The sequence below is a fragment of the Diabrotica virgifera genome, chromosome 2 (assembly GCF_917563875.1).
Source record: "Diabrotica virgifera virgifera chromosome 2, PGI_DIABVI_V3a".
In the NCBI taxonomy this organism is placed as follows: domain Eukaryota; kingdom Metazoa; phylum Arthropoda; class Insecta; order Coleoptera; family Chrysomelidae; genus Diabrotica; species Diabrotica virgifera.
In genome coordinates this window covers 73,097,556-73,113,539 of record NC_065444.1, presented here as the reverse complement: position 1 = coordinate 73,113,539, position 15,984 = coordinate 73,097,556, and the positions used below count along the sequence as shown (strand labels likewise).

General features: G+C 32.4%; 1 protein-coding gene across 3 annotated transcripts in view; it reads left to right on the top strand.

Moving 5' to 3' along the window:
- The window catches only part of LOC114336065 (spastin), a 67,438-nt gene that overhangs the window by 23,616 nt on the left and 27,838 nt on the right, over positions 1 to 15,984 (top strand). Inside the window, exons 3-4 of one of the 3 annotated variants that reach the window (XM_028286383.2) lie at positions 1,645 to 1,752; positions 10,465 to 10,692. In XM_028286383.2, the coding sequence (XP_028142184.1) occupies positions 1,645 to 1,752; positions 10,465 to 10,692 (336 nt within the window). Of the gene's footprint in view, positions 1 to 1,644; positions 1,816 to 10,464; positions 10,693 to 15,984 lie in introns of all 3 variants that reach the window. The other 2 variants (XM_028286382.2, XM_028286384.2) reach the window with 2 other exon arrangements.

Sequence of the window (15,984 nt, the reverse complement as noted above, 5' to 3'; positions counted from 1 at the left end):
CGATGAATTTTCCATTTTTCGGATTTATGTTTTTCTTTTTTTATGTATATATACTCGAGCTTCTTTTTCACCTTTTTTTTTTCAGCTTTTCTTTTTTATTTTCGTTGGCCGCGGCAAACTACCGACACAGGCTCTTCAACACTGACTTTTTTTACTGGCGAAATACTCACGAAAACAAGTGATCTGGGCCATAACCTGATGTTTTGCAGAATTGCGTGGATGTTAATTAAACACCGAAGTACTTCTAGTCAGTTTTATTTTAAAAGAAAACTCAATAATTCTACAAATAACTTAAACATCAAAATCAACATTTATTTTTCTTTTTGACACATGTTTTACTTCTAGTTGACATCTGACACTTATATAACATTGTTTCCAACTACATCATACAATAACAAAAATCCCCTAGATTTGCCGTTGCTTATTTTTACTGGGTATTCAACAGTTTTTCAATATACATACAGATCTAAAACATTTCTCCACTAGATATGTTGTGGGGAATGCTAATAGTAGTAATTTGATTGCATTCCACAAGATTGAATACGCTTCTTTTATCTGCGGCCAAAATCTTTCACACTCACATTCCTGAAACAGACTTTCAGAAGGACATGGCGTTGAAACTTACTGGTTGATAACAGACTAGTCAAATCTTGGAATCGGAACTGTAGATCTTCTTTCAATGTTTGAAGATCCCCAGAATCACCACAAGAAGATTTCAAGTTGGGGAATTTGGTCAGATCTCTTCTCTGTATATTTTCTTCAAAAATAGATAGCTTGTCAATGAATGCTCCAACTACTCCCTTCGCTTTGGCCATATTCATGTTCTCTTGTAGTTGCAGGTTCGTTTCATTTAATTTTTCAAAAATTCTGATAAGTAAGCGATGTCATTTCGCTTCTCTAAATTCAATAACAGTATCCATGAGACTAAAGAACCACCGTAAGCAAGTACCTTTAGAAAGCCAGCGGACTTCCGTATGTAGTAGCAATGTATTAAATATCTCATCATTTTCTTCATAGAGTGTACGAAATATTCGATCATTCTTTGGTTTCGCTCTAATTTTATTTACCTTATCTATGACAAGATGACCACAACTTTGGCTGTTCACTTTTTGTTCGGGTCAGATCGGCAGGGTCGGTATCTACTCTCATCATTCTTATCCCAGTTCTTTTGTGCTGATGTTCGCACAATACGAAAACTCGTATTGTCCCCCGGTTGGGAATCACTGATTTAATCCACAGCCTTTGTAGTACCAGACAGGAAAATTAATATGTCAAATTCATATCAATTTTAAACAGAACTGGATGTAATTATTGGAAGGAAATTTCTAAAATATTTTGTACATATTATTTTTAAGATATGATTTTGTTAACATCTATCATCTATTTTGAAAGTATGTATAGTTAAACACGTAGGAAAATATTTGCTTTGAATAAAAGTTCTATTCCATTTTGTACAAATGTCACATTTTTGCAACAAATTAGAATTTTCTTCTGTAAAAAAATAATGAGAAATTGAAAACACTTCATATAGATATACTTCTTCTTAAAAAGGATACCCATACCAATTTGTTTATATTGCTTGTTTGTTTGTTTATTTGTTTCTTTCTTCCAGCACTTAAGTTTACATTATTATTTTATTTATAGAAAGCATGGATAGGTTACATAATTTGGAAGTAAATCAACCCCAGGACACCCCTAAATACTCATACAGTAGCAATATCCCTGCACCCAAAACTAATGTCTCTAAACCAGGTACAAATCCTACACAATTTAGCAAGCTTTTTGGCTCTCTAACTGCTTTGCTGGATAACACAAGTATGTACTAACCTTGATGTTGTCAAATAATCTCCATTCTATATAGGGCTTTTCATTCACAGTATATATTACTATTAGTATATACTGTATACTACATTATTAATATATCTACTATATAACTAATATTAATATATCTACGTCATACGTCTTTGGTTTCTATACTACATTCGCTCTCGCGAGATTTTTTTTAACACATTCGGAATAGGAAACATACAACACAAAAATTCCTACCTCACACTATTAACTGCTAAAATCAACTGAAATCAACTTTGATCTTTCATTAAAAAAGAAGAATTATTAGAAATAGTGGGAGTGTCTACTAATCTCATAAAATTTTGTGAAGTTTATTTCTACAAAATATTTTTATTTTGTACAATAAATAATTTTCGCAATTGTTATTAATACATTATAATGATGCAAATAAATAATTATTGATTGGCGTAAGGTTTATGTTATTTTTATGTCTGTTTACTATTTAATAATATTGGATATGAGCAGGTGCGTTGGTTTTGTAGTAATTTACAGTCACTTCTGACAACTGAACTTTTCAAAAAAGAAATTACTAACGTCAGTGTCAAAGTAAATCTCGATAGAGCGAATTCAGTTTATCATTGGTCCTACCAATAACATAATATGACTTAGATATATTAATATTAGATGACACATGACAGAGGCTCGAAACAAATGACAATCGATGAAAAGCCCTATTAACAAAATCATTTCATTGTCATCTAAGTTTTCAAGTTAAAATTATACTGGGTGGTGTATCGTAAAATGGGCCATAGGAAACTCAATGAAAAATTCTAAACTGTTGAATTCATGCTTCCCAAATTATTTTACATCAAAAGCAATAAGAAACTATTTGTAGAGGATTGAAATCTGTATTGATAACAGAAGTTAAAATTATTCCACGAATTAAACACATTCCATTTTTTTTAAATATACTACATTTTTCCATAGAGGTATATATTAGCATAGAGTGGACTGGTTTACGGTATCTCTTTCTAACACATTGTATCGAGAAACTAAGATGACATTAAGTGTGAGTATAGGCACGGAAGGGGAGGACAACTGTCGCAGCTTTACTCTGCGTAAGAGTGAAACAGCACTAATCCAAATAAAAAAGATGGTGTGGTCACTTCGCTCTGAATGACACTCTGTCTATGAATATATAAGTCTATGCATTTTTCAGAGTACATATTTGTCAAACTTAGGCCACACCCAGTGCAAGAATGTGTATAGCAGTTGCGTTCTGTCACAATGAAGTTATTATTATTAACAATATTTTTATTTCATCATTTATTGTTTAAAAAACAGTAAAGTTGATAAAATGTCCTCAGTTGAGGAGAAAGTAGTACATAATAATAAAGATGATTGATTGATTTAGTCAATAGTGTGCGCACTGTCACTTAAATAGACCAACGAATGTCTAAACATGTCTGCAATAGGGCGAGAATTTATTGTAAGATAAATGATATGATATGATTATATGATAAATGTAAGATATTGTAAGATATGTGTTTAATTCGTAGAATAATTTTAATACCGATTTCAATCATCTACAAATAGTTTCTTGTGACTTTTGATGTAAAATAATTAGGGAAGCAGGAATTCAACAGTTTATAATTTTACATTGAGTTTCCTATGGCCCGTTTTAAGATTCACCACCCGATGTATGTATGTATTTTAATTATATTATAGTAGGCGCTAATAGTATGAGATCCCACTACATAGTGACTACATTCATCTGTTAGTTATAATTAAAATCACATTTTTATATAAATTTAGAATAGGAGAACACATTGATAACAGTTTGCCAGTTAAAAAGTGGCTGCAAATTGTTTTAATTAAATTTATAGCAATTCATTTTTGAAACAAAATTTCGTTCATGATGTAGAGCATGTTTTCTATATCAAATTAAAGCTATTTTTTTTTAAAAAAGGGTTCAAGGCAGGTTTTGTTTATATTCGATTCAGAGTTGGACCACCATCTCCATATAGTAACTATTTCAGCATCCTTATGCATCATCAGTGAAGATTATGCAGTCACAACTCTGAAGGGAATACAAACATTCTGCCTCTTTTAAAGCAAACCATCGCGATGCGATGAACCCGCCTTTTGAGACGCAAAACAGCGACATCTCTCGTATTACGAGGAAAACGAAAAGCCCTAGATACAAAGTTTACTACTTTTTAAACAATTAGAATAATTGAAATAAAAATATAATAAACAATATTTTAAATCCAAGACTTTTCGTTAATAAACTGCTTTCTGGCTGCATCCCATATCTCCGGATTTTACAATATATAATCACATAGAGACGACGAAATAGGAGAAAGCAAATAGAGGACACTTAGGCCACGCATTTACCTTCTCTTCGTCTAGGAAAAGGACCGAAAGACAGTTTCTAAATACTCACAAATTGAGTAAAAATGAAAAAGATAAAAAAGGGTTCAAGGCAGGTTTTGTTTATATTCGATTCAGAGTTGGACCACCATCTCCATATAGTAACTATTTCAGCATCCTTATGCATCAGTGAAGATTATGCAGTCACAACTCTGAAGGGAATACAAACATTCTGCCTCTTTTAAAGCAAACCATCGCGATGCGATGAACCCGCCTTTTGAGACGCAAAACAGCGACATCTCTCGTATTACGAGGAAAACGAAAAGCCCTAGATACAAAGTTTACTACTTTTTAAACAATTAGAATAATTGAAATAAAAATATAATAAACAATATTTTAAATCCAAGACTTTTCGTTAATAAACTGCTTTCTGGCTGCATCCCATATCTCCGGATTTTACAATATATAATCACATAGAGACGACTATTTTTTTTTATATAAGGGTGCTTGTGAAAAATTGGCCGCAAATTAGGGTTATCAGCTGTTAAACGTGAGGTATCAGAGATAAAGTGAAAAAAAAGCACAACGCCACTTGACATTTATTTGAATGTGTTTAATTCTTATCCTTTTGGAGAAGAGTTTGACCTTTGGCTATTTCCTTTAATGCAGATCTCTCTAGTATCCTGCTGAATCCTCTTGCATTCATCATTCTCACGTCATCCTTCACATCATACAACCATCTGGTCTAGGTTTTTCTTTCGCTTACGTGTTGGTTTCCGTTGCACCATTTTATTAGTTGCTTTTGGGTCATTATATAGCAACTCAACACACCTCCGCCCCCTCTTCAGATTTGGTTATAATTTGGAATACTCACAGTGGCTAATAAAAAAAAAAAAACAAAAATACAAAATTTTAAATTTTTATCTCAAGCCGTTTACGAAATATGGTTATGTAAAGTTTTCCAAAAAGGTCCAAAACACCACGATCATACTTTATTGGAATGGTTGGAGAAGCTGATCTAATTGAACTAGAATGCTGAGAGAGGTGTCATTTTGGAGCATTTTTAAAGCTCTTTACAGTGATATATACAGCATGATGCTACGATAAACAAAAAAATATATTTTTATAAGTTTTTTTCCAAAAAGTACATAATTTAAAATTTTCATAATATTCCTACAAATACATAGTACTGTTGTTAATAACAAAAATTTTATCATGGGATGGTGATGGGTTCAACATAAAATAAAATAAATTTCACACGTACAGTATGGTGCAAATGAAAGGAATAAATTCGTAATGTCGCAAGATGACAACTTTAAGGAAAAAATCCGAAACAGGTCGATTTTTATTTTTAAATTGTATATTTTTGGCATATGTATCATACTAGTGACGTAATCCATCTAGGCGTGATGACATAATCGATGATTTTTTAAATGAGACTATAGGTCGTGTGTTAGCTCATTTGAAAGGTTATTTAATTCTCTGTTCAGTAATATAAACAATAACATAATTATTTATACAGGGCGACAAAAAAAGTTTTTTTAAATTAAATTAATTGACAAAAAAGAAGAATGTATGTAATTTATCTGTTTCTGGCAACAGTAAAATATATTTTAAATTAAATAAATTACACACATTCTTCTTTTGTCAATTAATTTAATTAAAAAAAAGTTTTTGCCACCCTGTATAAATAATTATATTATTGTTTATATTACTGAATAGAGAATTGAATAACCTTTCAAATGAGCTAACACACGACCTATAGTCTCATTTAAAAATCATCGATTATGATACATATGTCAAAAAATTACAATTTAAAAATAAAAATCGACCTGTTTCGGGATTTTTCCTTAAAGTTGCCAACTTGCGACATTACGAATTTATTCCTTTCATTTGCACCATATCGTATGTGTGAAATTTATATTTTTAAGTTGAACCAATCACCATCCCATGATACAAATTTTTTATGTTATTAACAACAGTACTATCATTGTCTATATAGGGAGATAGTTGGTCAGCCCAATAGGTAAATATGTTTGATTCAAATTGAGACAGTCACCAGATGTCCCCACAATTTCTGTCAGGGTTGCAACGTCAAAATGCATAGACACCAAGTTGGATACGATCCTATTCATAACACCCCAACTCGCATACATATTAAGAAAAATAAATATATATTAGAAGAGTATATTTAGAAATTGAATTAATGTCATGCTACTATAATATTATTATATATGTAATAGCATGACATCATTAATTCAATTTCTAAATATATTCTTCCATATATATTTTTCTTAATATGTACGCGAGTTGGGGTGCTATGAATAGGATCGTATCCAACTTGGTGTCTATGCATTTTGACGTTGCGACCCTGACAGAAGTTGTGGGGACATCTGGTGACTGTCTTAATTTTAATCAAACAAATTTTCCTATTAGGCTGACCAACTATCCCTATATAAACAATGGTACTATGTATTTGTAGGAATATTATGAAAATTTTAAACTATGTACTTTTTGGAAAAAAAAACGAATCTAAATATATTTTTTTTGTTTGAGAAAAACGTGTTTATCGTAGCATCATACTGTATATATCACTGTAAAGAGCTTTAAAATTGCTCCAAAATGACACCTCTCCCAGCATTCTAGCTTAATCAGTCAGCTTCTACAACAATTCCAATAAAGTATTGTCGCGGTGTTTTGGACCTTTTTGGAAAACTTTACATAATCATATTTCGGAAACGGCTTGAGATAAAAATTTAAAATTTTGTATTTTTCTTCACCTAATCATCCACTATGAGGAAAAAGAACAAGAGGAAGACCGAAGCTGAGATATTTAGAACAAATAGAAAATGATATAATAACCTTAAAAATAAAAAAACTAGAGAAAAAAGCACGAAACAGATCAGAATGGAGAAGAATCCTGGAACAGGCCAAGACCCAGAAAGGGTTGTCGAGCCAGTGATGATGATGAATCATTCACTATGAATACTCTAAATTTTAACAAAATCTAAATAGGTCAGGAAAAAATAATTCAAAGTGTGTTGATTTGACCTGGAATGGCTCTTTTGTGTCTTCTACCTTTGGACATATGCCAGTTCCAGCCATGCCAGCATATCCACTAACCTCGTTGTTAGTCCTTATTCTCCATGTATCATTGTCATATTGTACCGGCCTATATATCTTTCTCAAGATATTTTTCTTAAATATCAGTTATTCTTCATCTTTATTTTGTCATAACCCAGGTCTCACACCCATAGACTGTATTTCTATCTAATAATTTTCAAGTTCTTCTGCTAGTGCTAGACTAATCTTAGATCCTGCTTTTAAAAGAGTTTGCACATTCCAGCTCCTAAATTTCAATTCTAAAACCTTATTTTTTGTTTGCATTGGAAGAAAAAGATATCCTGGTTCAGAAATATCAGACAGTGGGCCGGATTAGGCTTCAAAGAACTTACACGAACAACAGGAGACATGAAAGTTGTGAAGCGTAGCCCAATTAGACACCAGACACAGTAAAACTCAAGTTTAATCTCAAATTAACTTCTATATACAGTGGACTCTCTCTATAACTTATAACGAGGTACGCTAGATGTCCCATGAAATTCCTATTGAACTATAACACCTCTATAACGAGGCATAATTGGTTATAAGGAGGAAAAATTTAAATCAAGAATATGTTTTTTTACCTTTTTTTGCGAAGTAATGGCTATAAATAAATACCCCAACTGCTTGTATATAGAAATTCCCAACATCTGTGTTTCGAAGCAAGTGGTGTAATAAACACCGCCTGCAATAAACTTCTTTCTGCTTATCTATCGAACGATATTGAATACATATTGAAGGAAAGTTACAATTTACGATGGTACGAAGTTTCATTGTGCAGGTCGACCATCGACACCTAATAAACTACGTAAGAGGCATCAAAACATTTCAATATTATTGTCTGATATAACGAGATCCGCTTATAACGAGGTAATTAGTCCGCTATTTCAATTCTCGTTATAGAGGGAGTCTACTGTAATATGCAAATGCACTGCAAAAAACAAATATTAGCGATTCTAGGATGGTTAAGACAAAGGACGACGTTTTGGTCAAAACCTAAAAGCCGAGGAAGACTAATCAATACTTAGTCTATCTTAGAGGTAGAGGTGGCTGATCGATCACTGGTCTATAACGGGCAAGGAGCGGAAACAATCAGTCAATACTTGGTAAATGGGAAGGACGGCTGGTCTTTGATCAATACTCAGAGACCCGGGGTAGGAGCTTCTTCCAGATCAGTACTCCATCTTGAACTTCCGGAACGGTTGGCCTTTGATCACTATTTAAAGGTTCGGGGTTAAGAGTTCTTACCACATCATTTCTCCGGTTCGAAATCGGTTCTGAATCTCGGATAACAAACTGAATGAAATTATAACAGCAGAAGAACAACAAGTTTTAGGCCGGGAAGATCATGCACCGACGCTATATTTATAATGAGGCAAGTTCAAGAGAAATCGTTAGAATACAATAAACCTTCATATTTATGTTTCGTGGACCTTAAGAAAGCATTTGACAGGGTCAAATTAAAGGACGTTGTCCATTTGATATACTCAAGAGAGGGAGCTCTAGGAATAATTAAAACGATTGAAAACATCTACCAGAACAACACAATAAAAGTGAAAGTAGAAGATTAACTAACTGACCCAATCGAAGCTGGCAAAGGGATAAGGGACTCCTTGAGTCCTTTAATAAGGCAATGGGATCAAGGACTCCTTGAGTCCTTTATTGTTCAACCTGATCATGGATAACATAATAAAAAAAGTAAGAACTAAAAAAAGGATACCAAATGGGAGAAAAACAACAAAATAATCTGCTATGCAGACGATGTAGAAAAAATATTGTATGATATGCGTGTTAAAAGTACATTTTTAAGGCACTCATGTGAATTACAGAATTTGCTTCGCTCATTCTCCAAACCGTCACATGCGTGCCTTAAAATTGTACTTTTAACACTTTATCATAAATAACATAACTATTATCCTATATCAGTATTTCTTATCTTACTTGCTTTACTTTTTAATGGTGAATATATGGTGTGAAGCATTTTCAATAATATTTTTTATTTTTTCTTTTGCTTTCTTCTTCCCCTATTTTTTATACTAGCTGCTAACTAAAAACTTGTTTTGTAACCAACTTTAACTCTTCTTAATTATAAAAGTTAGATACCGCAAATGGACAAAAAGTATATGTATAAAAAATTATAGGTGACATAGGCAGCTACACCAAATACATTAGACTGTAATACATCCAACTCCACAGAAATCTGGAAGCACGTTGCCACTAGCGCCTCTGTCGGCTTTAGTTGAACTACGTTTTGACAACGTAAAATTTGACGTAAACATTCAAATTTTATTTTATTAATTTTTGGATAACGAGCTAATTTTTCTAAATTGTATTTGAACTTCTCCACAAAATGTCTTATAAAATAGGTTCTGTAAAATGGATTATCAGCAAATACCTAGGATGGCAACAAAATTAACTAATAATAAGTATATTACTTTGCCCCCATTCACCCCGATGAGTGGGTGTTTAGCTGCAATTTCTTTTGACAAGAAGGCTAATAAGAAGGCTATAGAAAATTTATTTTCTATTATTAGGGCTAAATATATTTTCTATTATTAGGGCTAAATACACCTGATAGTGTGAAATTTAGGTCTAACTTATGAAGGAAGCTGCAGATAAAATTAATGATTATATTTAAAAGGTAATTTCAAAATTATACACAAGAGAGTGTTGAAAACGTTAAATATATTTTAAAATTAAGATGTTACTTACAAGAAACTCTCCAAAATGCATGTACAAATTGTCATAAAACTTTTATAGATAAATAGTTTAATGATTAATTATTTATATGGGAAATAAGCCACAATTAAAATTATTTTTTCATTTTAATTGTGGCTTATTTCCCATATAAATAATTAATCATAAAAAATGCCACAAGGAAATAGCTTCAAAATAGTTTAATCTTTTAATAGAAGCTTATGTAAATAAAATTAACGATAGTAAAAAGCAAACATTATGTAAATTAAAAAGTAACAATATTAAATTAAAGAAAATAGCTCACAACTAAATTTGTATTTTGATTTAATCGTATAAAAATACCTTTCCTTTAAATGCATAGTTTGTGGTTATCAACGCAGACCACTAGATGGCGCTATATTGTTTACTTCCGCAAAATTAATGGGAAATGTCAAGAGTTGTATGTATTACAGTCTAATGTATTTGGCTATTATCATTTTTAATACAAATTGCCGTATGTTTCAGCTTCAGGAAAAAAACTAACAGTAGCTAGCAAACGTCCCGCAAATTCTCCATTATCCAAAAGTTTAACATTGCCGCGATCGATGGGTTCTCGTAACACTCCAGTTCAACCAGTACGTCCATTCAACAAAATATCATCAACTCCACCTGCCGTCAAGAAACAGTTGTCTGTTCCAGGAAATGCTGGATCTCCGGCGAGAAAAGTCAACAGTGGAAACAACATCAATGCAGGTAAGTAGTTATACCTACAGTTGAGTCCGGGAATCTTTACCCGTGCGTCATCATTTAACGCATTCGAAATAAGTCGATGATAAGTCGGAAATTGAAATTTACTAAACGCAACAGCAAGTTACTTACTGTCACTTGCAGTTGCGTTTAGTAAATTTCACTTTCCGACTTATCATCGACTTATTTCGTATGCTTTAAATGATGACGCATGGGTAAAGATTCCCGGACTCAACTGTAGCTATAGGATTTTTCTACAATTTTCATTGCACGTAAGTGTAAAGTGTTGCCAAATCTTCCAAATAGTAGATGAAAGTTTTGAAAATGTATGACTTTTAGTAAAATTCAACAAAAAATTAGAATAAAATAAAGAATTTTTAAAGTAGCATGAAATAGGTTAAAATGTTAGTTGATACTTTCAATATCTTGCTCTAGTTAAAAAATAGCAATAATTAGTTTAGGAATTTTTTGAATACATCACTATAAGCTTGTTCACATATTTCTGATTATAATCATAGAGGCCTTTCATTCCTGTGGAATGCTGCGTTATCTAACTGCCCCACGAACTACCTGGGCCCATTAATCCCAAGTACCTGCTGCCCCATCTCCGAGAAAGTTGGGGATTAAGTCTTAATGGCAGGAAATTCCAAATTTGATTATAGTTGAAAGTAAGAATATAAATATTTTCATTTATTCACTTCAGTTGCAAGTATTACGGTATAGTGTCAGGTTGTGTCCGTCAGTGTTTAACTTTTAAATGGCGAATCCAACGACTATGTTTAGTCAAAGGGGAGAACTTTTATTAATAATTAATGAATATAAATATTCAAAGGCCCATGTCTCCAAAGATGGAAAAGTTAGATGGCGATGCGTCAAAAAAAGGGTGTCAACAAAAAGTGTACACAAAGGAAGGTGATGAAAATTACGTTATTCTTGAAAAAGCATCGGTGGAGCATAATCATGCTCCAGATGCGTCAAAAAAGGGTGTCAACAAAAAGTGTACACAAAGGAAGGTGATGAAAATTACGTTATTCTTGAAAAAGCATCGGTGGAGCATAATCATGCTCAAGATATCCACGTTGACCGGCAAATTTTTAGTAATTTTACAAAGAGGAAAGCTGTAGAAGATATATGTGAAAGACCTTTAAAGATTGTCCACAAGGAATTCAGGAAGGAAAATTTCAGCAATTTACCGCTGACGACGAAAGACATTTCTTGCGTTCGAAGAAATATCTATGCTACAAGACGAAAATCCACACTATCATTGCCCAAGTCACAGGAAGAAGTTCTCAAGTGTTAGTGAACTTATATTTAAAAACAAATACAGGTGAAAACTTTTTATCATCTACGAAAAATAATTCCGCAATTTTTAGTTGTTTCACAAATCTTTACTTTTTGTGTAATGTAGATTCTTTGTATGTAGTCGGAACTTTTCAATACTGTTCTAAATATTTTTGTCAGATGTTTACTATACATGGCTACAAAAATGGTTTTTATGTTCCTCTCGTATTTTGTTTGTTAACAAATAAAGCACAGCAATCGTACAAAAGTACTTTTGATACATTAATAACAATATGTACATATTTGAATTTAAATTTCAAACCGAAGCGAATAATTTCTGATTTTGAAATAGCAATTCAAAATGCAGCCAATTTAGTGTGTCCTGACATTATTATTTTTTGTTGCAAATTTCATTTAACACAAAATTGGTACCGAAAAAATCAAAATTTAGGTTTGTCCTAGGAATATAAAAATCAAACTGTTATTGGAAAATATTTAAAATTGTTTTTCGGCATTCCTTATTTAGATCCAAATGATGTTGGTGACTTTTTTTCTGATGAACTTTTTAATCGTCGGTATACTACGAAAACCAGGTAAATGTCGAAATATCGAAATCGAGAAAAAACGTTTATTAAGTTTAGTGCTTTATTTTGAATTAAGCGGACCAGTTGTGTTTGATATTCGATATGCTAGTGAAAGATGCATATATCAGAAATAATATTCTATCATTAGTTTGAAAAAGTTAAGAGACCTAGCTGATTAAACCTAAATTTAAAATCCAGGTGGAATCACTTACCTGGTTTTACCTGTAAATCAAAATAAATCACACTGTATTAAAGACACTTATCACCTTTTTACTGAATATGGTAAATATACAGCAGTAGAAATATATTGTTGCCCGGCAAATATAAATGTGCGCTTAGTTGGTTTTACATGCAACAGAACTTTGATTCTATGGAAGTAAGTAGCGATATATTGTTTTATTTGAAAATGAAAAGTTGGTTAGGTGTAACTTATTTGTTTATTACACAAATTATCTGCTGAATAATAAGTCGTATCATTTATTGAGTTTTACCTGTATGTAGAGCGTAAAAAGCTGAGAATTTTGGTATACTTAACTCAATATTTCAAAATTTGTCATTTATCTGGTTTTCGCAGTATACCGACGTAATATTATGCCAGAAAATGACAGAGTTTTGTAATTTTGGGATTACCTAATTGATAATTATTTAACGGAAGATTCAACATTTCCACCTTACATGTGGGCTTCAAATTCATCATCTCTTATATTTACTACAAACGCATGTGAATCATTTCACTCGAAATTTAACGAATGTTTTTATAAATCACATCGTGACATATTTAAATTTACAGACATTTTGTTAAATTTTCAAGCAGAAGTATATGTGAAAATTAGAACTGCACATAGATTCGAAAAACAACTTGATAAAACGGCAAAAAGAAAAATTGATTTTATTGAAAATAGGCTAAATGAATATTACGTTAATCAAAACATTACTAAATTAGACTTCATTAAGTCAGTTTGCAATTATTATGCAGCTAACTTTTAAAATCTAAAATATAGTGTTCACTCTTACTTATTTTAATCACTAATCAGACATTAGAATTACACATTGTTATTGTTTAACTATAGTTTTTGTTATTGTATATAAGTTAATGTAGATTTATAAATAAACTTTATTCGATTATATTGTTATATGTAGTTTCATTATTTAATCATTTAAAATTTTCGCTCATGCTTTGGAAATTGGGTTATTCCTTTTTGAATACAATAAAGTAAAATAAAACTATGTATGTTCACAAAAATATCATCTAAGTACCTAGGTAGCGTGGGGCAGTTCGTAGTCGCTTTTAATCCTACTATAAAACTGAACCCATTAAAATCTAGGTAGTGTGGAGGAGTTCGTAGTCGCCCGTGGAATGTTTGCCGCTGTTACATAGACTTTTTGATTCACTTATCACGGTGAATCACTTCGCATTCTTCTTATGTATTGTTAAAGTTTGTTGTAGATACGACTTGGCTTTTGTTACAATTTTCTTCTACTTATTTCGAATTGTGCATATATCCCTTAAGTTTCCTACTTTTAGGATTTCGATGTCTCATTCTGGTTCTTCCATCTCTCTCTAGGTCTTCCCCTCGGTGTTTCAGTTTCTGGCTTCCATCTGGTGACATTCTTAATCTGTAGGTCATTTTTCCTTCTCTCTATGACGTGTCACAACCATCTCAGTCTGCGTTTTAATCAATCAAACTGTATCTTCCGCCTTCATTATGCCTCTTATTTCATGAGTCATTCTTCTTCCCATTTGTCCATGCTTATCTCCATAATTCTTCTTAGGATTTTCCTTTAAAATATTCTTAATCTTTTTTCATATTTATCTAGGAGGCACATTGTCTCACCTGCGTATGTAACTACTGGCCTGATTACAATTCTGTATATTTTTCAGTTTTTTCTTCTTCTTCTTAAAGTTCCATCTCCTAGCGGAGGTTGGATATCATAATGGCTATGGTCACTTTGTTGGCTGCTGCTCTGAATAGTTGTAATGAACTACAGTTAAACCATTCTCTAAGGTTCCTCAGCCAGGAGATGCGTCTTCTTCCTATGCTTCTTCCTTGGATTCTTCCTTACATAATAACTCTCAGCAACTCATATTTCTCTCCTCTAGTAATGTGGCCCAATATTCTAGTTCTCTTGTTTTTATACTGTTCATAATTTCTAACTCCTTATTTAAACGTCGTAGCACTTCAACGTTGGTAATCCTTTGAACCCACTGAATTTTCAACATTCTTCTGTAACACCACATTTTGAACGCTTCTATTTTTCTTATGTGTTGCCTTTTCAATGTCCAAGCTTCCATTCCGTATAGTAATATAGAAAATATGTAGCCTCTTAGAGCCCTCAATCTGAGAGGCAACTGAAGGTCTTTGTTTGTAAGCAGTGTCTTCATTTTTATAAATGCTTGCCTTGCAGTTTCAATTCGGACTTTAATTTCTTTGCTTTGGTAATTTTTGTCATTAACCCAGGTTCCCAGATATTTGTATGTCTTTACTTTCTCTATTTGGGTTTCAGTAATGGAATGCAATAATCGTTAATCCTATTTAACAATTCTTGTAGCGACTCCAGGGTGTCTGCCATTATAACGGTGTCATCAGCGAATCTTATGTTATTTACTATTCTTCCGTTTACAGAGATTCCATCACTCAGTTCCGCTATCGCTTCCTGAAATATGGCTTCACTGTACACGTTAAACAGTAGCGGCGACAGTACACAAGTCTTACCCCTCTCTTTATATCAATATTCTCGGACTCTTATTCGTCTATCTTTATATTGGCCTTCTGATTCCAATACAGATTGATGATAATTCGTAAGTCTCGTCTGTCTATATCTCTGTTTTTCAATAATTCTATTAGTTTTTCATATCGGACTCTGTCGAACGCTTTTTCGAAGTCGATGAAACAGGAATAAATATCCAGGTTCATATCTAAGCATCTTTGAGAGAGGACATTAAATGCAAACAATGCCTCTCTTGTTTCAAGTCCTTTGCGGAACCCAAATTGGGTATCATCGATATCATTTTCTAGCTTTCTGTATAATCTTCCATGAATCACCTTTAGAAATATTTTGAGGGTATGGCTTATTAGTGATTTTGTCCTATAGTCTGAACCATCTTCGGCATATATTGTTTTTGGTATTGTTACAAAGGTGGACACCAACCATTCCTGAGGTATTTTTCCGGTTTTATATACTTCATTAAACATATCCAGCAGTTTCACTTTTTTATTTCTGGATAAAGTTCTTGTCCTTCATTAGCCTATGGTATCTGCCTGCCTATTTGTTGCCTGCTAGTATTCGCTCTGTTACTTCTTCACTTCACTTATTTTTGCCATTCACAATTACTCCCAAATATTTAAATTGTTGAACTCTTTCAAAAGAGTAGTTTTCTATCTTGATTTCTCTCGTCTTGTTATCCTGTCTTCTAGAGCAAACTAGATATTTA